This window comes from Sylvia atricapilla, chromosome 12 (assembly GCF_009819655.1).
Source record: "Sylvia atricapilla isolate bSylAtr1 chromosome 12, bSylAtr1.pri, whole genome shotgun sequence".
Classification (NCBI taxonomy): Eukaryota; Metazoa; Chordata; class Aves; order Passeriformes; family Sylviidae; genus Sylvia; species Sylvia atricapilla.
Window position 1 is genome coordinate 4,687,354 of NC_089151.1, and position 25,005 is coordinate 4,712,358.

Below are 25,005 nucleotides of genomic sequence, written 5' to 3' on the forward strand. Positions count from 1 at the left end.
AGAATTTGGGATAGGATGCTCCTCAACAAAGGTAGAGAGGAGCTGTTATGTGCAGTGCCTAAATCCCAAACGGGCTGTGAGCAGGGTCTGCTGAGGAATTGTTGAGCTGGGATGTTCTGCAGGATGGAGGGACAGAAAGACAGCTCTTGCAAAGGCCACCGAGCAAAACCAGGTACTACCACAGCTCAGTGGCTGCCAAAGTGCTGAGGAGAGCACGGTATTTGGAAGAAATCAAAGTACATTCCTGGACTGTAAATGAACTGAAACTGCTCAGAAAAGCCCTGACATTGAAGGTCATGCAATTAAACACAGGGCTCTGATTTGCAAGAATCAACAAAAAGTAAATGCATTATTAAAATGCACGGCAAATAGAACATAATACCAAAAATGGACAGATTCTGGCTGTACTGTGCCATTACATTAATTAACAGCTTTCCCGGATTGGTTTGCTCCTAAGATTCAAAAACATTCATTCTTCGATGAACATTTGTACTCAGAAAATGGCAAATTTCATCCCAGCCTTCTTTTGTTGGGAAGAAATGATAGCTCTTAATGAGAAAGGGAACAGAGAAGGAGCTAAACAGCATAGCTCCCACAATCACAATGTGACTTTCTCACTGGGGCCTTGAACTTCAGAGCAGCTTCAACTCATTTACAGAGCCAGGGAATGAAGGTGCCTTCCCTATATGAAAATTAAATATTTTCAAGCAGCGTTATGACTTTGCCTTGAAGCATTTGTGGCTCCATGTTTCATTGGCATTTGTGGTCATTTTAGTCCACTGAGCTTAAATGTGTAATAAGGATGCCTGGATGTGGATAATTCTTCCTCCTTTCCCACTGCAATCAGGTTTTGTCCTTCATTATACCTTTCTGTGGAGTCTATTAGAGCATAAATCTTTACAGAGTTCTTCAAGCTTTGACCTACATCTTGCATGTACGGGAACTTTTCTCCCTAAATTGTCTTTTGGAGCACACCAGTTCATTAAAGTTTTGAACACTGAACCTTCACTCTTATTGCTTTATCACCCAGTTTATGCGCCAAATGCCAAAACAGGCATCAGAAATCTGATTTATGAGGATATATAGAGAAATTGTGGTACATGCTTCTGACTGGGAGTCAGCTGGCAATTTCCTATCAGGATTTCCTCCTCAGCTCCCAGTGCCCAGCACAGCAGTCCACCAACAGCGCTGCCAGCACTGAATTCACAATTCACCATTCAGGAGTAACAAAGCTTTGAGGCCTTTTGTAATATCCTTGAATTTGCGTGCTTTCCAGTTTTAATCACATTTGACCATTTTGTGATTTTCATGGTTGTTGGTTTTTTGGTGTTTTTTTGGGTTTTTTTGGGTTTTTGGTGTTTGTTTGTTTGTTTGTTTGTTTGTTTGTTTGTTTTTTAAATAAGTCAGCACTGATTGAAGATGGGGGAAAAAAAAAAAAAAAAAGTCAAGCAGTCTCCAAATGCCAGTGTCAGAAGTATTTTATACTCTCTTTGAAATATCAGAAGACTATGGATGAACTGTAAGCCAGCAGTGCTATCCAACACACAAGCACGGGTAAGGCATGCCAGGTTCGCCTATTGATTTACCATTCCACACCTTAGCGGAGTTATTCCCTGCTCACACCGCCGACCCCCCTCACCCCGCACAGCCCTACAGCCATTTCCACGGCCGGTGTTACAGCCCGGCGCACCCCGCGGCCGTGGGCAGGCCCTGGGCAGGCCGTGGGCACGCCGTGGGCAGGCCCTGGGCAGGCCGTGGGCACGCCGTGGGCAGGCCCTGGGCAGGCCGTGGGCAGGCCGTGGGCACGCCGTGGGCAGGCCGTGGGCACGCCGTGGGCAGGCCGTGGGCAGGCCGTGGGCAGGCCCTGGGCAGGCCGTGGGCACGCCGTGGGCAGGCCCTGGGCAGGCCGTGGGCAGGCCGTGGGCACGCCGTGGGCAGGCCGTGGGTAGGCCCTGGGCAGGCCGTGGGCAGGCCGTGGGCAGGCCCTGGGCAGGCCGTGGGCACGCCGTGGGCAGGCCGTGGGTAGGCCGTGGGCAGACCCTGGGCAGGCCGTGGGTAGGCCGTGGGCAGACCCTGGGCAGGCCGTGGGCGGGCTGTGGGCAGGCCCTGGGTACGCCCTGGGCAGGCCGTGGGCAGGCCGTGGGCAGGCCGTGGGCAGGCCGCAGCGGCCGGAGGGTGGAGCCGCGCCGCCGCCGCCTCCTCGCCCCGCTCCTCCCGCGGCGTGCGCGGCCTCGGCGCTACGCGAGCGCGGGGATCCGCCGCGGCCTGTGGGCCGCCATGGCCGCCGAGGTGAAAACCAAGCTGTCCAAGAACCTGCTGCGCATGAAGGTGAGGGGAAAGTTGGGAAGGGCGTGCGGGAGGGCTGGAAGCGGCGGTAGCCATGGCAGGGGGCCCGGCTGTCCACACGCGGCCGTGCCGGAGCCCTGGTGCCCGGCATCCCGTGCCCATCGCCAGCCACGCGGGGCCAGCCCCGGCCGCCTCCTGAACACAGATGTGTTTATCCGTGGTCTCTCTCTCGGGTTCCTGGCTGCTCCCCCGGCAGGACATCGCTGCTGCCCACAGCGAGCTGCTCCAAGGCGGCCAGCGGGCTCCGGGCTTACACACTGCAGCGTTCGGGTGGGAGAGCAGCTTCCAGCAAAAGGCTGACCTCAAGAGCCAGCTCCAGCGCGCCGTTCGGGAGTGCTTTCGTTCCAGCTCCTCTGCGGCTGGGTGGTTTATTGGGAATTTAAATTAAAAGATTTCAATAGTACGCTGAAATGAAAATATCAATGCTGCTTGCTTTGCTTGGGGGCGGGGCTTTTAGTATTGAGGGAAAAAAGTTTAGGTTTTGGGGTGTGCGTTTTTATCCCTGTTTGCATTGCTGGCTAAGGAAATCCCAGCCTGAATGGGGATTAATATCCAGTATTAACTTTCCCAACTCATAAATGGGAGGGATCTTAGTAACATCCCGATGTGCTTGTTACCCTTGGAATTGTGAATCTCGTGTCACCAGGGTGAAATTAGTCTCTGCTCACTGTCTGATGGATTCTGCTTCACATCATGTACTACAACTCCTAACTCATAAGAGTACACTGTCTGATTGATGATCCTTTATTCCTGGAAAACAACCAGGAAAAGCTGAGTTCCTTTTTTTTGTTTAATGTTAATACTCAATTTTTTTAACTGAGTGTGATGGGGCCTTTGTGGCTTCTTGCTAGTGGTGGTTTATTTAGCCATTTTTTTCCCCCACGTATTTATATGGGCCTATATTTCACATTCTGGCTGAAAAGAGTTAGCTGACTTCAGTTCAATTTTTCACATAAAGTGCACTCTGCTACAGTTGGATGATGGACTATTTACCCTAATTAACAGATGCTGCTGAATCTAAAGCTTGTTCACAGAAAATACAAAATACATCTTGCCTCACTCTCAGAAGGGAGTAGGTGTTGAACTGAATCAGCCAGCAATGTGTGGCTCCCATAACCTGGATGGCAGCATCATTATTTTTCCTTATTTTTATATAATACACTTTTAAAATGAAATTTTTCTTGCTGTTGTTTGTCAGTTTACTAACCCCCTGGAGATTTCAAAAGCAGGTTTTTAGGTTGTTTTTCTGTGGAAGGCCATGGAGAACCCACCACGTGAATATGCTGCCATGACATTTGCAGGTTCACAGTCCAGGCAGTAATAACCAGCTTTGAAGAGATCAGTAGTTTTTGAAAAGGTCATACACAGATCTTGCATTTAGCACTTTGTTTCTGCAGGTCTTCCTGTTTACAAATGTTTTAATTAAGCCTTTAGCAGCTGCCTCTGCAGGTAGTGATCCAGTGTATTACCAGAATTCAGCAGGTGGGTGAAGTGGCACCCAGAGGTGATTGTGTGGTTGGTGGTGTTGAAAGGATCATTCACAGTAGATCCTGGGCCACGTGGAGACAAACATTTAGATCTTGCACCATTTGGTCCCGATCTTGTAGCTTGGGGAAACTCACCCAAACATCTCCTCAGTTACTGACTTGCATGTTCTGTGCTTACCACAATGGGTATATTTTTAATTCATCAATGTGTGTTTACATTGAAGAGAAACCTGATCACATAATTTTTATCTAGGTTTTTCCTGTAGTAATCTTTAGGAACATAATCTTTAAAATGGAGTGTGAAATGATTATTTAATTGGGTTCTTGTAGCAGAATTTCTTGTGTTGAGATTTCCAACTGGCTAACCAATTTCTGTGAGCAATGTGTTTTTCCACATGATAGATTCACTTATTTTCCTCAAGAAGATACTGTAATTTTAATTGGAAAGCTTTGACATATTCTGAATCGACTCAGAAAACACGAGTAAATTTTCCTTTCATTAAAGGTCTTGTACAGTGGATGCAAATAGAAATAGAAAATTAGGCAGTAGCTCTGTAGGCTTGTACTTCTGAGTTTGGGTTGGTTGGGCATTTTGTAAAGACTGTAAAGATGTGTGGGTTGTCCACAATACACACATTGCACACCTATATCACCTGTATATTTTTACAGGACTGTGTGTGAACTGTACTGTTGGACTTGCCTCTGTCTGGGGATTAGGTTGTTATAAATGTAGACCTCTGACAGGTACAGTTATTCCAACACCAATTTCTGTAGATCCTCAGGGAGGTCCCAGCTTTCAGGGACGTGGGACTATACAGATTATCACCATAAAATTTTGAAGAGTTCTATTTTTTCCCTGGCATGTTTCATGGACATTGTTTAGATTTAATTGTCACTCAGTTCAGGCGCCTCACTTGAGACAAATGGAAATTAAAATGCTGTTTCACAGGCCTCAGGTCTGTAGTTCTGTGCTCTCAGCAGTTTTTTATAGGCTGTGACAGATGTCTTCTTCTGCTCCCAGCTGTTGAGAGGTTACTGTTCCTACCTGTCTGTTCCCATCCTCTGACAGAGGTTATCACCGAGGAGGCAAGTGACAGGAGTGTCCTTGTATTAGGAGAAAATAGCAGTCTTGCCCTCAACTTCATTTTTGGTCTCAGCTATTTTGGCAGACTGTTCCTGCAGTGAGTTAACAGGTGATTAAAGGTAGTGCTGGACCATACTTCTGTGGGTCAGTGAGGGTTGAAGAGCTGGGAACATCTTCCTTTAGGACAGCTAGATACAGAGGACTTTCCTTCATAGTCTGATTTCAAAGTCTTACGCTTTTCCACTTCCAAAGGCAGGTTTGTGCCTTCAGAGCTATAAACACAATCCAGTTCGTTAAATCTGAGAAAAGAAAAAGATGGTTAAACTATTGATGTTTCAAAAACTGGCCAGCCTGGTATGACCCACCTCTAGCTCTGAGCTCCAGTTTCTATGGGTGGAGTTGCTTCCTGATGTGCAGCAATAGCTTCATTGCCTTCTCTCTGGCCTTCGCTGAAACATTAGAAAAACTTTAGTAAAATTAGGGATCTGTGACAACTCCAGTCCATCAAAACTAACCAGGACAGCTCTGTTTCTTCATATGTAAGTACAGGTATGACTGACTGTTGACTTTCAGTAGATAGCTGTGATCAGTTTAAATTTTCCATTGTCTGTTGGCCCAAACTTTGACCAAACTCAGAGGGGAAAGAAAAAACAAAATGAAAAAAAAATTTACTTTGTATCAGCTGCTAAATATTATGTAATGGTTAATTGCCATCATGTAATTACTGCATATTCAGAAGATACTCACGATGCAGAAAACTGAAGCTGTGTGTTTGTGTCTTTTTTGTAGTTCATGCAAAGGGGTTTGGATTCACAAACTAAGAAACAACTGGAAGAGGAAGAAAAGAAGATAATTAGTGAAGAACATTGGTATCTTGATGTACCAGATCTAAAGGAAAAAGAGTAAGCTTGTAATCTTTTGTACTTCTTATCATTATTGGATTGTTTTGAAATGGAAATAGCATATTCATATTTTTTTCCTGTTAGATAAGTATTATAAATAACCTGTTAACAGAAGCAAAAATAGTGACAGACTGGAATTACAACTTCTTTTATTACTTATTTTTAGGGCTGTTCTTGAGGTTGCCCAGTGTAGTTTGACCTACTTTCAATTCTTGTGTGTGCTGTTTTCTTTCACTCACACATTCTTCTAGATGCATGTAATTAGTTTCAGTCAGGATCCAATTCATTCATTGCTGTTTTTCCCTTTCATTTGAAAAAATAAGTTTGAAACCTTGTGTTAGTAAATTCAGCTCCAATCACATGGTTAAGTTGATTCAGGACAGTTCTGTCCTCTTGTGTCCAGCTCACTTCAAATCCTGATTTTGAAATAGGAGAGAGAATGGCAAAAATAAATGAAGGCTTAGCTAATAAGAAAAAAAGTGTCCTGCTCTTTAGAAAGGTGCTTTAAATAGCAGGAGAACTACTTTTGAAATTACTCGGGCTTCATCCTTTCAAAAGTGGAAAAAAATTCCACTGAGGGAGAGCACACATACTTTTGAAAAAGCTGGGAACCAAGGAATTAACTGTAGTTGAATAAGGCCATTGATAAACTCTTTTCCATTACTCTTGGTGGATATGACAGAAAGGTATTTGAGCTTCAGTTGCAGCAAGGAGTGTTCAAGCTGGACATTGGGAGAACTTTTGTAACAATAAGGCTATTGAAGCTCTGGAGTAGATTGCCTGAGGAGACACTGGACTCTTCATCATGGGGAGTCTTTTGAGGACAGGTTAGCTGGACCTCTGCTGTTCATGGCACACGTGTAACTGATCCTGCCTTGAGGCAGGACAATGAGCTCAATCTGTTCAGCCTCAATTCTGTGATCGTGAGAGTTTGATTTACATGGGAGATGAAGAGGATGAGGAAACGGGTACATATGTGTGAGGAAAAGGATGGAACAATCCACGGAAGTACTTTTATCTGACACGTGTATTATGAATGCCTCAGGGTCATGTTTCTTTTCTCACTCCACGCTCATTAAAAGAGGAAAAAAAAGGAGGGAGAAGGGGAAAATCTGTCTGCTGAACAGAGAGTGACACAGTGTTTTATACCCTGACAGACTCAACGAATGCCTGGTCTAACAGCACAATGAAAAATTAATTAGAAGCTTTTGCTGGTATAGTAGTGCCACCTGGGGAGTGATATTTATGTGGTATTTTTATTCTGGCAAAAGTATTAATGTAGGCGGAACCATACAGCAAAGAGTGCTTTTTGTCAGGAGAGTTAATTTTGCTTGTGAAACTGGCACAGCTTTACTGGCAAAAAGGATTCCTTTGCACTCCAAGCTCCTTGTACTGATAGATTTATCAGAGCAATTAAGCAGAAAGTAGTTGATGGTTTAAAATATACTGTGGCTTTGTTTATTTGTGTGGGGGGAAGACAGCACATCCTTTTTGCATTTGTTTAATTTGATTATTTTAAAGTGCATGGTTTGATAAAGTGCTGGGTTTGGGGTTTCATGTAGGAGCTGTATAATAGAAGAGAGAAGCTTTCTGCGATGTGAGGATCTCGTTTATGGCAGAATGTCCTTCAAAGGATTCAATCCAGAAATTGAGGTACCATTTCAGTGTCCTGGTTTGAGGTTGTCTTACTTTAGGATTGAAACCCTTGGAGATGGGGATTTGAGTGTTCACTCTGCAGCCTTACTGGCCTTTGCAGCACCTCCCATAAATCCTCCCATGTCCAGAAACTCCATCATTCAACCCTAAATGTTGATCAATGCAGCATCTGGTAAATAGAATCTTTTTACCTTACTTCCCTGTGTGGTTGGTCAGTAATTACATGACTCCTGCAGATTTTCCCTCCCTGAAGTGAGGAAACCATCCCACATGCTGCTCACCAAAACAAAAGCTCACTTTTCCTCCTGACATAGAATGCAGAGTCCAATCTACAAACCTTCAACCCTGTTCACTCAACACTTGCTTGTATAACTAAGGCCTTCGAGTTCCAAAGCAAAAATGCTGGGCAAGAGAGTCTTTTAATTTCTTTCTGGAATGATTCATGCTGATAGAAATAGACAGGGACAGTAATAAAAAGATTACCACTGAACTGAGGCAGGAGGATGAAGGTGTAAAGACTAAGAGATTTGCAGAAGGCTGTGTAAGGTAATTTAGTAGAGGATTCTTTTAGTTCCTTTGAACTTGCTGTCCCTGTGACTCAGCATATGATTGCTTCATGGCTTTTACTGTAAATCCTTGAAGATATTCTTTCTTCTTCCATTCCAAGGTCTGTGTGCTAACACCACAAGGAAAGATTAATTATGATCTAACTCTCTGGTCTCCTGGAGATGTTTGGAGTGCCCTTTAGGATGTTTGAAAACACTCTCTCTCTGTTGCCTTTTCTTCATGAGTTTTCATAATGATGAGCTCTAGCCTAACCAGGAACAGAAAATGATTACTAAATTTGATTCTTACCTCTTACACTCTTCCACCAGTGAATTTCAGCACTGGCACCATTGTGTCATAGTTACATGTTTAAGCTGTTTCTCACTTCATTTTCAGAAGTTAATGATCCAAATGAACTCGAAGTGCAAGGAAGAAGAAATTGAAGAGGATGATAAAATGGAGGCTGATGTGTCAGATGAAGAAATGGCCAGAAGGTAAGTTAGATTTTTATGATATAATCAGTACTAGCTAGAAATAAGATATGTTACTGTATTACGTGTGGGGAAATAAAACCCAAAAAGGAAACAAACAAAACCAAAAAAGCCCACACTAGGTATGGAACTGTACCAAATTGATTTTCCAGGAATGCTGGTGTATATTCACTTGAATCTCCATCACATTGTGGGGTAAAATAACTTGTATGGGTTTTCTGCCCCTTTGATATCCAGGTACTCCATGCTAATTCCCTCCTTGTTACCAGTTGCTAACAAATTGAAACCATCAGAGTGAATAGTAATGTAGTAAGTCATGTAGTACTTGTGCTTCTCCAAGCTTTTAATGACCAGGTTTTTACTTCATTTAAATTGTTGATTAGGTTTAGGATATGCTCCACGATTTTTCCTCTGATTTTAATAAAAGGTGTAATTTTTTTTATTCTCTCTACAGATATGAAACATTAGTGGGAACAATAGGGAAAAAATTCTTGAGAAAAAGGGACCAACGTGTACTCAAGGATGATGATAAAGATGAAGATGATGAAGTCGAAGAGGGGAATAACACAAGACCTAGTAAAAGAGCTAAGAAAATATTCTTAAAACCTCAGGATTAATGTCAACTGCACAAGTGGAGCTTGTTACCTAATGCCTACCAAACAGACTACCAAGAACTGGAGATTGATTGGAGTTTTTGCTATTTAATGTAAAGGGTGGATTTGTAAATCTGTTCTATTCTCATTGAAATTTCTACCATCCACAGGACAGACACTTTCCAAAGTGGGTGTTTATATAATGGATGTTGTACATCCTTTCCTCTCAGCAGCTTTTTGTGAGTGGGGCACTCATCCCATCAGTCTCTTTAAATGTTCTGCATAGTTAAATTGAGTGTTGCATGCAATCAAAAGCAACATTATTTACAATTTAGCATAACATCTGAAAGAAGTATTTGGAGTAAAGATGAACTGTGTTCAGTTCAGTAAGGCAGTTCAGCTTTCACTGCTTGCTTTATTATGAAAATGAAACCTGTGCTGTCTTCAAATTAAAAAAATGTAGCAGAACCATGCTTGGTTTATGGGCTTTTTTACTGTGCTAAAAATAAGATGGGAGAAGAACAGAGAGATAAAATCCACTTTATTGAATTTTATTTTTTATAAAGTTTATTTAAAAATAGAGGATTTTGTAGTGAAACTTTTTTTAATACAGCAAGCAAAATATTGGGCAACGTTTACAGTTTGACATCTGAGCAGATTATGAGTCTTTAGTTTCTGCCTTCCAAAAGAAGTTTGCTAATTTCGCCTCTTTTTCAGCAAAAAAATCCAATCTTATAATTATGTAAGTCTTGTCATAAAAGCATAATAACAGTTTCAGGAACATACTTGAAGGCTGAATAAAAACTGTGGGGTTTTGTGTTAATGATTCTGGATTAGCTTATTTAATATAAAAAATCATGCTTAATACAGTCTGATCCAAGGGGTGATCCTGTTCTGTGCTGGCCACAGATGTCTCCCAACATTAGCTGAGTGGACTGATGTATTTATTTAGCATGTGATGAAACCATCTGAAGTAGCATTAGGATAGAAACACAAACATTCTCTTTGGTCAGTTGGTGCTCTGGGCCTATTAAAACATCAGTGTGGTGGTGTCTAAAATCATAGCAGTTCTCTGTGTGCGGCCTTTCAACAAGAAATATTGCTATTGCTACATTTCCTCAGGATGTCCAAGCTACTCATTCTTAACCCTGGCTCTCTGGAGAAAGAGCAATTTGTTAATTGAAGCGAGGAGTGGCCATTCTGCCATGGGCACCAGGCTTTTTTTGGTCTTTTTTAACAGCTCAGTGAAGCAAGACGTGCAAGTCAATTATTTAAAGAAGGACACACTGTGTCTGCTGTATTTTGCATGTGATATATGGACTATGATCCATATATCAGGAGCACCTAATTAGATATTCAAGATGGATCACACATGGAAAGAGAAATATACTTTTAACCTAGTAAGGGAACTTTGTGCAGGTGGAAAGGCTGTGATTCATGATCTGAGATAGTTTTTCAGAGCTAATTAAATGCTACTGGTTCAATTACTTAAAACCTGATCATATATTACTGCTAGCTGAAAAGGAGTTAATGATGGCAAGACATTTTTCTTCCCATGGAAGATGTGACCTGAGCTAAGAGATGATTTACTGTTGGTCATCACAAGAAAAGCTTGGAATATATCCCATTATTCTTTCTTGCTTATTAGTAGGGAAAATGATTCCTCTCTCTCTCTGAATGCATTTCTTGAATGGAGAGTGAATTTCTCCATAGTTGCGCTGAATAGTTGAGGGGTAAAGTGTGTTCTGGTGAACCACCAGCAGCTAGGAGGTGTCACTGCAATTGCATGTCCTGAGAGACCATTGGTTGGGCAAGTTTCCAGTGGTGCCATGTAAAGAAGCTTTTGGGTTATTTTGGTAACAGCAGTGGCTGAGATGAATTCTCTGTGCAGTCTTCCTTTTTCAGGGCTCTGCAGAGAACTCTGCTGCATTGCAGGGTTCTGTTCAGTCCAGTGGGGGTAATTCTCATCAAAGGGCATTCTGCCTCCTTAATTTCATGTCATTTCATGAGGGGTAGCTGGATATGGGAGAGGCACAGTCCATGGATAAGCACATGAGAAGCTAAAGAGCTTCCTAGAAAATCCACTAATTGGGACAGAGGAAGGTTGGTTCTGTTTCCTAAACATGCCCAACAGCAACTGTGAAGAAAAGGTAGATTTTAGTTTAATGTCTTAAAATCTGGGGGCTTTGCTGTTCACATTCAGCTGGTAGCTCAGTGCTACAGTAAGACCAGCTACTTATTTTTAGCACAATCTTTTATTCATGGGGCATTTGCAAAATGTGCCTTTAAAAGCACCATCCGTAGTGTTATTGTGAGCAAAACAAAACCAAACTCAGCCCTCTGTGACTTTTTCAATGTACTTTAAGTACAGAATTACAAGCAGACATGGTGGGATCTTCTGAAATACCTGTCTGCATTTGCAATGGTATAAATAGATGGTTGGATTTAAATCTGACTCGAGCTTCCTACCTGAGGTAGGAACATTCTGCTGTATAAAATCTGCTTGAACTACTCTTGACAGAGGTTGTAAGCATAGCAGTGAAATATTCATAAAGCAAACCTGCATTGATTCAGGCTTTCTGGGCTCCAACAGACTCCAGCACATTTCATGTTCAAGCTCCTAAGCTGTAGGACTTTCCCACGTGGTCATGTTTCTAAATGAAAAGTGTTTCTTTGACAACAGAAGCAAGCTGGGTAAGTAGGTTTTTTTTATTTCAGAAAATGGCTACCTGCAAAATGAAACTGGTAAAGTGTTACCAGACACCAGAAGTGTTTGTGCCTGTACCCTGAGGTGCCTGAAGTGTGATTGTAGGTGGTGCTCACTGACAGCTCACATATCTCTGTCCCTTGTCAGGAGAAGTTTGGTCCCTCCCTTTGGCAGGCTGGTGGTGCTTATTTTGTAATAAATGCTGGGCTTGAAAATACAGAATATTGAACAACTTTGTCTTTTTTGCTGATGTTTCTCTTTTATTCTGCTTAGTATTGGATCTTAAAAAGCCCAGGACCAGAGTCCAACTGAAGTGAGCCGTCCAGTGTGAATTTAGTAATGCTTGAGCTGATTAAACTTTGGTTCTTGGGGGGGGGGCAGGATGTTCAGTGGTGCCCTGGAGTTTGAACCGTGTTTCTTGTGCTCTGTGTCTTGTTATCTAATGACACACTCCATTATGCAATGCTGCAACCATGGGTGGCTGTCCTTGCACTGGGCATTTCCTGTGTGTGTAATGGGCAGCTGGGCTGGGATTCTGGGACTTCATCCAGCATTCAGACTTTAAAAGAAATTGTCTTGTCTTTCTCTTGATTGGAATACCATTCTTTTAAATTGTATTTGGAATTAGATGAGTCTAGGGGCAGGGGAGGGGTGGTTTCTCAGCATTTGTTTTGCTTCATTTGAACAACAGTCCACAACTAAAACTGCAAAATCACTTAGGCTCTCATTAAACCTTTCTCTGAGAGAGCTAATAAACCATCGTGGTAGGGAAGGATGGCAGGCATCCCATGGTTCCCTACTGCATGTGAATTCAAGTTTCTGTGAGAGCCAATGCTTTAAGGACTTGCTGTTTTGTTTTCTTTTTAGGCTGGGAGAACATCAGCTCCTACAATACTGCCTTGCTAATGGAACCCCAGCATGAGGCCTCGGGGTTTGTTTGGTTTTGTTTGGTTTTACACCATTCTCATCTCAAACCTCTGAGGCATTTTGGGCCTGGCATTCACACCTCAATAACCTGCTTTCATCAGCTTTGGGGGAGCTTTAGTTAAACTGTGAAACTGTTCCTTAGCTGTATGTGTTGACATTTCTTTGTGTGATTTCATGTTTCCCAGTGAGGACCTGCTTATAATTGTCACGTCAAGATGAGAAATCCCTCTTAGAGAGTGGTTAGTAACAGATGGGAGTCAAGGAGGTGGCTGGGGCCTCAGTCACCAGCAGCACTGTAGATCTTGGGTAAAAATCAAACAGTTGAAAGAGAAGCTGGGTGAGTCCCATCTCTGCAGGCCCAGTGAAATGCTGATAGGAGCCCATGACTGCCCAAGAAACCCTTGCATATCAAAATTGAAGCAAATATCTGGGAGCAACAGCAGGAAAGTTGGAGGCAGAATAACCACCCTGTTAACGGCTATCCTCAAGACACTAAAACAGCTGTGCTTGATGGCACAGAGAAATGTGGTTTGATGAGCTGGGTAAATGAGAATCCCATCAGATAGAATGGAGGTGGTCAGTGCTTTGAAGCCTGTAATGTTCCCTGAGGTCTCAGGGAGCACCTTGTCATGACCAATTATTTAGAAAGAGGTAAAAACCTTTAATGAGACATTAATATGAGGGAATAACCTGAATGGAAATTACTGAACAAATTCCATCATTCCATTATTAACAGAAAAGCTGCGTTCTGGCCTCTCTTGGGTCTTTCAGTGTCCCCTGTCACCCTGCCTGCCTCTCATTTCCTCATCCCTGTGCAACTATCTGTGGACCCAGGCCATGAGCTGCCACTGTGTCTGGTCACACATAGAGCTGGCACACACCACAATCAGCCCAGAGCTGCTGGCTGCCAAGCCCAGCAGAGATGACTCCTGGGCCTCCTCTTCAGTGATTATCTTCCTCAGCCTACGACCTCTTCATCCAGGTGCCCGTAGGAACTCACCATCTCCAACACCACTGCTACATTTGTTCAATATTGGCCTGTTTAGTTCAAGAAGTGACAGGTAACAGGTTCCAAGGAACAGGTAAAAAGTGACTGAACAGGTAACAAGTAACAGAAAGTGGCCTCCAATTATGCCAGGGAAGGTTTTGATTAGATACTAGGAAAATTTTCTCACAGGATTGGAAAGGACTGGAAGAGTGCCAAGGGTGGTGATGGAGTCACCGTCCCTGGAAGTTGCACTTGAGGACAGAGATTAACGGTGAACATGGTTGTGATGTTGGGCTGATTGTTGAACTCGATGATCTTAAAGGGCTTTTCCAACCTCAGTGATCCCATGATCCTAAGAAGTTTGAGGTGGGAAGGGTTGGCCAGCAGATCAGCAGCATGAGTGAAGAGCCCTCACTGGGCAGATGGTGTGTGGAGTCGGTGCAGCTGGGGGCAGCTGCACCTGAAACAACTCATAATGTCTTTATTTTCCTTTTATTTATTTTCAGGTATACACTTAGAGCATTTGTGAGATTAATTATCAGATGATGTCTTTGAGCAAAAAGACTGTTCAGTGGGAGGAATCAACATTTGACCTATATTCAGACTTATTACAGACTGGGAGAGAGAGTGTTTTTCAGTTTCTGCTTATTTTTGATGCATTTAAGAATGTTTCCCCTTTCTTAGTGGTTTCCCTGGTTGGGCTTTTTGCAGAGAAGCAGGGTAGGAGAAACATTTTCTGAAAAATGGGGAAACATGATTGTGAAAAAAGGTTTCCTTTAGATTTGACTGGCTCCTTGGGTTGCTTGGATACAGATGAACAAACACTAACAGCATTAAAGCTCCTGTGTTAGGGGGTACCTATTCAGGACAGCCATATGGGCACTCATGTTTGCAGGACAAAATTAAGGGTATAGAAGGCTTAGCTTCATGTACAAATATAATGGAGTCCTAAAAGTACAGAATTTCCACCCCTTTTGGGACAAAAATAAATCTAAGCCAGCTGTGACATTTAAGTACCAGTCACAGTTTATAGGATGATTACATCTCAGAAACAAAGCTTAGTAGTTATCTCCTTAGAGCCCATCAGCCACAATAACACTGCAATATATAGAATTTTCATCACCAGAAGAATAGCTACATACCAAAAATTACTTGGGGCAGTTTTCTGCAGTAATGGCTGGAGGGATGCACATGATGATGATTTTCATTTTGTACTATGGTTTGTCTAAGGATGATGGTGAAAGAATTATGCCTCCTAATGCTCCTTTCCAAGATGACAATGTTTTACTCATATTAAACGTAGAGGAATGAGATGAGCTGTGATGGTTGGATCTTGTAAAAAATGAAGTTTTAAATGTGTACTTCATTGTCTAAATGCTCACAGATGACTTGTCTTCCTATAATAACCTTAAAAATGTGTTGGCAGCATATCACAATTAATAATCCATACTCATGTGCTACAGGCATATTTCTTACCCAAGCTTATAACCAGATTCAAATCAAATCCTACATTTGTGCCAAAAATTGAATGGCAGCCATCTCCCAGCAAATAATTTTACCTAACTGACTCAAGAGTCTTAAATTTCTGATTTTCCCCGAAGTGAAATTCACATTAATCTCATATTAATGTATATATCCTTCAGTCACTTGCAAAAGAATCCCATAACCTTGCAGTAAGGATTGCACAGAAAGTGGAAAGTGCTGTACACACGTAGCATTACTGTAGGTTTTCTCACCCATCTAGATTGTGTAAGATCCTTTAACATTAATGGGGACAAGTTTTCTCTCTAGGGTGATGTTGAATTTCTCTTTGAGGGTTTTTTCCACCTCTTCATCTTCAAGAGTTACAAATTCCACCAGATCCATGTTTTCCTTGTAGTTGTACGTGGTCTCAGTGAGCGTCCACCCAATTAGCGCTCGGAATCCGTCGGTGGTCTGGAGGGCGCAGATGGACTTCTTTGTGAAGAGGGAATCTGGAGAGGTCTGCAGGTATGTGCACTGGAAACGGAAATCTTCCACTGTCCGTGGCTCAAGGCTGAACATATAAACTTTCCTACACTCTTTCTTCTCCAGCAGATCGGAGTTGGAGAAGCTCTGATTGGGGATGTATTGTTTCCGCCTCATCTTCTCCAGGTACCAGACGCCGTTTTTTTCCGTGAAGCGGAAGACGCCGGGAGCCTGGGGCTGCTCTTTCCCTGACACAAGCTCCATGGGCTGCCACATCTGGTAGGACACCCCGAAGCCTCCATCAACCACGTAGGCTTTGCCGTCGATGACGACCTTCACCACGAGGTGGGTCATCAGAGTGGCGTAGGCGTTCTGGTGGGGGTTGAACACGTAGGCTCCCAGAAAGCTGGTGTCGTACCCCAGCCCCTTCAGCACCCAGCCCAGCAGCTGGTTGTTTTCCATGCACCAGCCACCCCGCTTCCTCCTCACAATCTTGTTGTAAACATGCTCCAACTCCAAAGTAATTTTCTCCCCGCAGTGGATGCTGAGGTTTTCGAAGGGAACGGCACGGATGTGGTGCTGGAATATATTGGTTAAAGTTTCCAAGTCTTGTTTTTCAGTGGAGCCTTTGTAGCCAGTTCTTGCAAAATACTCTTCAAGGTTCATCTCACCTGTAAAGGAAGGAATTGTGTTTTGGTTTCTTTACATCAGTGATTTATGATGCTGTGAAAAGCTACCTTGGCTCTGCCAGCAAAGATGCTTTAATTCACTGAACCTCATCAGAACAGCTTTTAAAGGAAACAACTATTCCTATCAAATGGTTCCCTGAGCAAAGAGCAGTGCACGTGAGGGTTTGCTTTTGTCTTAGAGTCATCCCTCTGGCAAACAGCTGATGCCATTTCAGTTTCACACGAGGCGGCTGTGAGATGGGGATTTGCTGTGTTTGCATTGTAACAGCGGGGTTAAGAGGAAATGTATGATCATGCTGGGGAGTGTGTACAAGGGTTCATGAGAAATGGTCTAAAGCCACTGCTCAGTGACAGGACTGTCACTGGGGGAGGCAGTGTCATCTGCCAGCAGGAGGGAGGACAGACTGAGCCAGGATTCACATGTTCTTTTCATGAGTCTGCCACTGATGGACGTGACAGTAAATTAATTGCTCGTTCAGTACACGCTGCTCTTCCACCACTTATAAAAAGTTAACATGAAAAGTAAAGTGACAAGCTTTGTTCAGATAATTATAACTGAAAAAACCCTGACTTTTGAAAGAGGCACAGACCACTGAGTCTTGTGCCTGCTCTGTGTGTTGTAGAAACTCATTTTGGTGTTGGAGTAATGGATCTGAAGGGAGGTGAGTGGCCTAAAAGACAAGGAGCACATCTCCATTCCCTGCCCTGTGTCTCACAGGCCACCCTGAAAATGAACAGGGCCTGCTTTACTCTCTGTGGTCCTGAGCTTTTCCAAAACTCACCAATCCTTAAACTCAGCAGCGAGCTGTTGAATGTTTACTGCAAACTAGACTTTCTCAAGATGATTCTCAGTGGCAGATTCGTGCTGTGCATATTCATGATGTAGAGGCAGTTGTCCCAAGTTCATGGAGAGCACCAGCAAAAGCTACAAGTTACCTGCTACAGAGAGGAATTTAGCTTCCAGTGATATCTAAGTGTATTGTTGGAGGATATGTTGAATGTAATATTTGTTAAGTGTAACATAAAAGTCGTGGCACTTTCGATTTGCAGAATCTGAGCATATCTGATCCTATCACTCTGACTGTGAATGCTAAATAGATCACACCAGTGTAAAGCTGGTTCTCAAGTTTGTATTATTTGTGATTTCTTTCTGCAGCTGCATAATATGCTTGATCAGCATTAGATCTGGACTGCAGGAGATGAAAGCCACTGTTCTTTTGAAATGTGAGCAGACCAGATGAAAAGGCAGGTACTGAAAAGGTCATCCCACAAATGTGTCTATGATTTATGCAGAGAAAAACATCAGCAGAAGAATTTTAAAGGTGCAAATGAAGGTGTTCATACAAAAATATTCCTTACCAAGACTATACACAGTATCAGCAATTCCACAGTTGAAAATATGTTATTTGTCTTCTTTTATTCTAATACATCAGCACATGGACTTCCTGGATTGCACAATCCAGAGTCTGTAATTTTTTTAAGTTGTTTTTAAAGAGCTGTAATTTTATTCCCTTAAGCAGAATCTATTGATTATTCGACTGAACTTTTGCTTCCTTTGCACTTGCAATACTTTTAAACAATTTAAATATCTAAAAGCATGACTTCCAACAAGAAGTTGCAGTTCTAAATTCATATCTACTATTGTACCTAAACAAAAGAATCTATTCTATAGTGAAGTGAAGCTTCTCCTGAAGAATGAAAGGTAGAAAAATTGAAATTGCACATCAGTGTTTTGCCCTCTTTAAGAGCCCCTATTTAACAGGTGATATTTTAGCTCTATATGTGCACATTTTTAGAACATCTTTCCTAGAGAATGTTGCCTACGTTATTGTCCATGACCTTTACCATCATAAAGAAACCAGGTTTTTTGTATCTTTCTTTGGAGGGTTTTTTTAAGAAAAAAAAACTTACCTCTTATGAGATCCCTTTTGATTTATTGAGGTATTCAGTTTCTGGGTGGTTTATTACAGGGGCAGCAGTCAGTGAAGCCAGGAGTGGATACAGACCGTGAGGGTTGTTTTTCTAAGCTCTGCTGGCCCTCGCTCCTGAATCTTAAATTCCAAGAAAGGGCAGAGTCCATCCAAAATGAAATCACATTTTTGGACTTTGCTGATCCGTGAGCAAATTAAACTTTGTTTCTTCTCTATTAGTAGATGGTTTTGCTTTCCCCTAGTTAAGACCAGAATGAACTCATTTTCCATATTAAATAATTACAGTAGGCTGTTGCATGTGGCGTTGTAACTTTTTAAAATTAAATACTGTTATTTTGCAAGCCAGCACTTTGCAGTGGAGGATGTTAATCTGTGCCCTGATGGGGACACTGAGGTGCCAAGGTGTTGCAGGCTGTGTGTCCCTGAGCTCCATGGATGCACCAATGACCCTTCTTTGCCCATACAGGAACTTTTTTCAATCTGTTCAACTCCTCAGCTGCAGCAGGGAGTTATTGTGGAGCTGCCACACTTAATGGATGCCAAGGCAAATATTGCTTTCCATTTCTGCTCTAAATGCCTCCACTGGCCTCCTGAATCCTCACAGCACTGCAGTGCTGTTTATTTAATTCTCCCCCAGTCAAGACTGTCTCCACTTGGTTTGATGGAGGTGGAATCATCAGAGGAGGCCTCTTTGGGAAAGGCAAAGAACATATTAGACTGCACCTGGGGAAGCACCTGAGTTTTAGGCACATCAGGTGCCCCGTAGGTCTGTGGTTGACTGAAACAAGCATCAAAGTCTTCTCCTTGGCTGATGTTCTTCTGTCACCCTCTTTCATGGCACATCCTGTACAGTACCACAGGTATCATCAGGTAAAAGGCTTCTGTGTTACGGATGTCACACTGGTGGCATATCCTCACTTCCCAGGCCTTCCTTTTTCATCCACATTTTTTAAAGTAGCTTTTGTGCAGAGTACTGTTTGTAATAAATACAAGGACTTTTCTCTGTAATACTGTCATGTCTCCTTGGCAGCAAATGAGGGCTTGGTCCCAAAAGTTTAGATTATAGTTTGATCTTTTTTTCCAGTTTTGATACCAGAAGCCTGGTTTTTAATAACTGTTGTGTCATCTCATCTTCTACAGATTTTATTTTGAGTTCAGAGACACAGATAAATCAGACTCAGAAAAAGTGGGTACTCAAAATTAGAGAGATTTTGGGAGGTTTAGGTACCCTTGGATAAATATCTTACTTTAAGTCAATTTCTGAAAAGGCAACAGGACTCAAGTCTTTCAACTTTTCATAAGCTAATCAACACCTAATGGTGGCTTGTTTTGAGAAAGTCTTAACCTTTCTTTTTTTTACAAAGTCTTTAAAAGTCAAATTCAGCTCAACTTTAAGACTGTTAAGGGAAGTGAATAATTTGTAAAAGTCACTGAGAAGACTGGAAATAATGCCAGCAAAGGTTAGAGGTCTTTCATGTAAAATGGTAACACAACCTCTCCTTCTGTATCATTTTGATCTCATTTGCCATAAAATACATCTGCAATAAAATGAGTTCTTGAGAAGGTGAACAAAAACTTAAGGAGTCAAAAAATTTCCATATGAGCAAAGCAGAGCTAGTAAGATGTCTTGGTTTCTAAAGAAGGAGAGGTTTAATAAAAAATATGCAATCAATATATGCAGTTAATTAAAATGTACTGGAATTTACCAAGCTTGGTGACTAGCTCAAGTTAAAAATGAGATTATTGTAATTAATGTTAATTTTAGAATTTTCCTCTTGGCTATTGAAAGATCCATCTTGCAGTTAGATCTTATCCACTAAATTAGGCGGCAAGCCACGAACATTTACTGGTACAAGTTTGTTCTCCAGTACTATGTTGAATTTATCTTTCAGTGTCTTCTCAACCTCTTCATCTGTAAGGGTTGTGATGTTCACCAGGTCCAAGTCCTCAGTGTAGTTGTATTGCATCTCAGTGAGGGTCCATCCAACTAAGGTAAGGACCCCACTGGTGGTTTGGAGGCTGCAGATTGACTTCTTCCGAAGGATGTCATCTGGAGACACTTGGAGGTATGCATTTAGCTCCTTGAAGTCATCTATGTGCCGTGGCTCGAGAGTAAATTTATGTATTTTTCGGATATTCCCCATTTCTGGAGTATAAGGGGAGGCATTATGACTGTTCTCAGGAATATAATGCCTCCTTTTGACTTTCTCTAAGTACCAGGTGCCATTGTCTTCCATCAAGCGGAAAATGCCAGGGCCCTGGGGTTGGTCCTTCTCAGAAATCAGCATCAGTGGCTGCCACATCTGGTAGGGGCCACCAAACCCAGCATCTACTATGTAGGGATCTCCCTTGATGACCACCTTCAGCAGGATGTGGCATATCTCATCACTGTAGCTCTTCTCTGCTGGTTCATAGCTGTTTGCACCGAGCATACAGACGTCGTACCCTAACTCTTGCAGGGCCCAAAAGAGGAGGTGGTTGGTCTCCAGGCACCACCCACCACGTTTCTTCCTCACAATCTTGTCATAAGTAGCCTGCAAATCCAGCTCGATGGCCTCCCCACAGTGCATGCTGAGGTTCTCAAAAGGAATGGTCTGGATGTGATGCTCTAAGATGGCTGTCAGGGTTTGCAAGTCTGCATCCTTATGGGGCTTGTTGAAAGCTATTCTTCCAAAATACTCCTGAATGTTCATTTTGCCTGTGTGAGCAAAAAAGTTGCCAGTTACTGCTGTGCAGCTGTCAAGGGGTTCACTCACTCCTGTTTCTGTAGCACAGGCTAACCAGTCTGCAAATGTAGTCTGGGCCCTTTTATTGAGGATCTAAAAGGATTTAAAGTGTTTCTTTAAAAAGAGACAAGGACAGGAACAGGTGGCAATAATGCTTTCCCTCTCTCAGGGGCTGCCTTCAGACCAGGTGGCTGTTATTCCCATGGGAAGACACAGCACATGCCATAACAGAATCCCTGGCCACAGAGGAGGATCCCACATGATAAAAGCTTTCAAAAATCAAGAAACAACAGGTTTGCAGAAAAGCTGCCACACCATACCAGCATAAAAGTCACAGGAAGAGTTTAATGTTTCTTCTACTGTACCAGGTAAGCAATTCTTTCTTTATCCCACAGATAATTTAACTGGAAGGGTTTGCATGTGTGGATTCAGTTAACTGAGATTAACATCTCAGTGTGTCACCCTTTCACACAGGTTTTCATGTGAAGTAGATAGTTGTTTTCTTAAGCTCTTAAATTTCCCTGGGGAGCTTAGACAAGGCTTTGGCTGTGAAAGGAAGGGGCTTTAATTTTTCTAACCTAAGGATCAAAGGAATTGATCTAAAAGTACATACAAGGCATATTCATAATATTTTTGGTTTTTTTACCATCTTTTACAAACTAAAGTCTTTAGTTTTTGATAAAATTATTGGAAATATTTTGTGTCTTTGTATGTCTGATCCCCTTCCATTAGCAGAAAGACACTGTCATTGGCACTGGTTATGTGGCCAAGATACAAAAGGTTCCCTGTAAGACTTCTAATTCAGTGATTTATCTTCTCTCTGCAAGGATTTCTTTTGCCTTTAGTTTAGATTTAATATGACTTTTTTTTTTTTCATGCAATGACACTTGTTGTTCAGAATAATTCACAATCAGTTAAGGGCTACACTAATTTCTAAAAAGTCTGAGGATTTCTTGCTTCCTTCATCTGGTTAAATGTTCCCTGGGAGAATTTTCCAAAAATCCTTTGATGTGGATGAGATGGGACCAACTCCCTTCCACTGAATATTCCCAGCTTTGGTCCAACTGTTTCCCCCAGCAGTTTGACCCCATGTCCATGCATGAAGCTTGTGAAAACCCCACCTCAAATGCATAGGTGGAGGTGTCTCCTCCCCAGCAGATGAGCACGTCCAATGGCCTAATCTCTCAACTTTAACCCCAGTCTTGATGCCAGCAGCACAACTCACATGACCTGGTTGTATTGATCCTGATCTGCACTAGTACAAACGTTCAGACTAGCTAATGCAAACCCAAAGGAAAATATGATAGAGTAGAGGATTATCCCAATAAAGGAATAAGAAATAAACATTTTCACTTCAAAAGGACTCAAAGAGTCTACATGAAAAAACAGTAATGTCTCTTTGATACTGCATTTTATGATTTTTTTTCTATCCCTTTTTAGGACAAGGGCACTCATCTCTGGCAGGATCTCCTTGGAAACACTAGTAGAAAGCCATTTCCTTCCCAACACACAGCACACATGCTCACTGGCAGGCTCATCCTGTGGTCTTCTGCCTCATTTTTCTTTCTATCCCCACTGTCAGCAATTTTACATAGGAAGATAGAAACATCTTTACCCCATGAGGGTGTTGAGCTGAACCTCTGTGACCAGCAGGAGTCCAGAGGAGTGCATCAGCCTGGTGGGTCTGACATGCTTGGAGTTTGTTTTCAAGCCAATCCAGATCAGTCCCTGCCCTGGGTCACAGCAGAAGCCTGATGCCCTCCCCATAACCCAAATCCTGGGTCTGGGTGTCCCCATTACATGGGGAAAGCACAGGATAAAACCAGCTCCCTTCATCCAGCCATGGAGAGGCCCCATGGGGCCCTGGCAATGATATAAAATATATTGGGAAAGCATTTTGGGAAATTTCCTGCCCGTGCCTCAGTTTCCCCAGCTGCCCCTTCTCCATCCTCATCAATTTAAAGCCTGCTTCAGAGACAGCCTTGTGGTGGCTGACAGAATGTGCTCTGGTCTCAATGAATACTTAAAGAGGCTTAAGTATAATAAAGCTGCACTAGAACATCCCTGACATTAGGGAGCATCCACATAAATCAGTGTTTACTCCCTCGCCTTCCTGGAGGCAGCTTTTTCCTTGGCACAACCATTCCCTGCTGTGTGAGCTGCAGCAGTGAGCAAGCCCTATCCCGGGGGACAGCTTGTGTTCCAAAACTGAGTTGCCAAATATCCCGAGCCTCATCAGCCTTGTTTGCTGCTGCCCCTGCAGCAGCTGAGCTCTGCTCAGCGCTCCTGCAGCTTCGTGGGTAGTGAGATTCAGATGTTAGTTCTGCCTGTCTGCACGTGTCCCTCGGGATCGCCGGGTCCTTCTGTAATTAGGCTGAATATTAGGAGCAGTTCTTCTCTGCTAAAAATCATGAGGGACTTCCAAGGCCGGATCCTCTTGCACATGCCTGCACTGTTTGTTTGATTCCAAGTTACACTGTGAGTCAGTAGCTGCGTTTTTCATACACTCTGGCTGGAAATAAAGGGTTAGTTTAACTCTCAAACACCCCGTGTTGCATTTGGAAAACACCCTCGCAATGCCCTCTCACCATCAGCCCTGGGGCTCCTGTAGTTCATGCTTTGCTAGCACACCTGCAGTGCTGTGCAGAGACTGTGCAGACTCTCAGGGGTGAGTTTCCCAAAGGGGCTGACCCAAAGCTGCAGGGTGAAGTTAAAGAAGTGCTTACCTCACAGGCAGAGTCAGCACAGGCTTTCCACCCTAGGCTGTTCCAAAGTTCCAGGAAGAACTGCACTGCCAATTGCTGCTCTTAAAGGTCCAGGCTGCCTTTACTGCCTGTCAGGGACCGCCTTCTCCTCCAGCAGAGCAGCCAAAGAGGGGAGACTTTCTTCTTTTATAGTAGTTTATATTCTGATGGTTTTGTTGGTTCATTTGTATTGGCGTGTGTGTGAAAGCTCTATCATGCCATTTGTTCTGTTAGGTGCTGCCTGAAAATGATTCAGTCCCCACACTGCTTATAATACTGAGGAGTTTTTAACCTTCCATGTCACTGAATGACAGCTGAAGCCTTCCAGGAGTGCAAAGCATGGGCATCACAAGGAACCTTTGTAAGTGGTTATAACCTATAAACCTGTCCTCAACCCTGCAGGTCACCCAGGGGCTTCAGTGTCTGGGGCACCTTGCTGGGTGCTCCCATGCTAAAGCAGCAAAGCAGTCGTGCAAAAATGATGCAGATTTTACATTGTTGACACTGATGTGGTCTGGATCCCTGTAGGAAGTGATTTATGACAGACAGAGAGTACTCCAAGGTAGGAAGTCACTGATTTATTGGTGGAGATGGCAACTGTTGAACTAATCACACCACACTGAGCAATTCCTTGTGGCTGACACCAGCTCCCACAAAGCAACAAGGCCAAGTCATGTATTTCTCTAAATTCCCCTGGGTTCAAAGAGCAGCCCTGTCCTTCAAAAGGGAAAATGCTACTCCCAGAGAACTGTGAGCTGCCTGAACCTGCTGTGCCTTTAAGTATTTGCCTCCAAAGTTAGTGATAAGGAAAAAATTAACTAGGGCAATCTGAAATAAAAACTTCATTCTTTTCTTTTTTCTTTTTCTTTCTTTTTCTTCTTTTTCTTTTTTTTTTTTTTCCCTTCCAGCAGCAAGTTTCCTTGTATTGCTTGGCAGGACACTGTGCCTCTGTGGGTGAGCAGGAGGGCTGAGCTGTGCCAGGCAGGGGCAGCACCGGGCATAGAAGATAAGTCAGCAGAAAGAAAAGTGCCTTTCCCTGTTGCTGCCCTTCACATGCTGCATCTTGAGGGCAATGGATGTAATGCTCTACTCTTATCTTAAAGGTCTGTGATTTTATAGCTCTGGACTTGTTCCCCTGAGCCTATGGAACAGCACAAAGTGCGGGAAATGTCCTGACACAGGGAGAGAGGAGTGGGTACAGCCCTTTTTAACTGTTTCCTGTGTTTGTTCCCACAGAGGAT

The 25,005-nt window shown here is 42.9% G+C and overlaps 3 protein-coding genes across 3 annotated transcripts; 1 reads left to right on the plus strand and 2 right to left on the minus strand.

The window, feature by feature from the left end:
* Positions 1–2,181: 2,181 nt before the first annotated feature.
* MPHOSPH6 (M-phase phosphoprotein 6) lies at positions 2,182–9,685 on the plus strand. Its single transcript, XM_066327535.1, has 5 exons — positions 2,182–2,328; positions 5,707–5,819; positions 7,382–7,472; positions 8,418–8,515; positions 8,967–9,685. Exons 1-5 carry the CDS (start codon positions 2,278–2,280, stop codon positions 9,127–9,129), a joined length of 516 nt encoding a protein of 171 aa, XP_066183632.1. The 5' UTR covers positions 2,182–2,277; the 3' UTR covers positions 9,130–9,685.
* Positions 9,686–15,192: 5,507 nt separating this feature from the next.
* Positions 15,193–18,900, minus strand: LOC136366469 (arylamine N-acetyltransferase, pineal gland isozyme NAT-10). Its single transcript, XM_066327537.1, has 2 exons — positions 18,275–18,900; positions 15,193–16,345 (listed from the first exon to the last, which is right to left on the minus strand). Exon 2 carries the CDS (start codon positions 16,338–16,340, stop codon positions 15,468–15,470), a length of 873 nt encoding a protein of 290 aa, XP_066183634.1. The 5' UTR covers positions 16,341–16,345; positions 18,275–18,900; the 3' UTR covers positions 15,193–15,467.
* Positions 18,901–18,932: 32 nt separating this feature from the next.
* LOC136366468 (arylamine N-acetyltransferase, liver isozyme-like) lies at positions 18,933–20,989 on the minus strand. The gene has a single exon (XM_066327536.1). The coding sequence runs from the start codon at positions 20,985–20,987 to the stop codon at positions 20,097–20,099; it is 891 nt and encodes a 296-aa protein (XP_066183633.1). The 5' UTR covers positions 20,988–20,989; the 3' UTR covers positions 18,933–20,096.
* Between the last annotated feature and the right edge of the window lie 4,016 nt (positions 20,990–25,005).

Bases quoted from the DNA above. Each gene is read 5' to 3' on its own strand.
- LOC136366468 (XM_066327536.1), bottom strand. From the start codon at position 20,987: ATGAACATTCAGGAGTATTTTGGAAGAATAGCTTTCAACAAGCCCCAT.
- LOC136366469 (XM_066327537.1), bottom strand. From the start codon at position 16,340: ATGAACCTTGAAGAGTATTTTGCAAGAACTGGCTACAAAGGCTCCACT.
- MPHOSPH6 (XM_066327535.1), top strand. From the start codon at position 2,278: ATGGCCGCCGAGGTGAAAACCAAGCTGTCCAAGAACCTGCTGCGCATG. The intron at 5,820-7,381 runs GTAAGCTTGTAA...GGTTTCATGTAG, and splicing joins CCAGATCTAAAGGAAAAAGA to GAGCTGTATAATAGAAGAGA. The intron at 7,473-8,417 runs GTACCATTTCAG...CTTCATTTTCAG, and splicing joins GATTCAATCCAGAAATTGAG to AAGTTAATGATCCAAATGAA.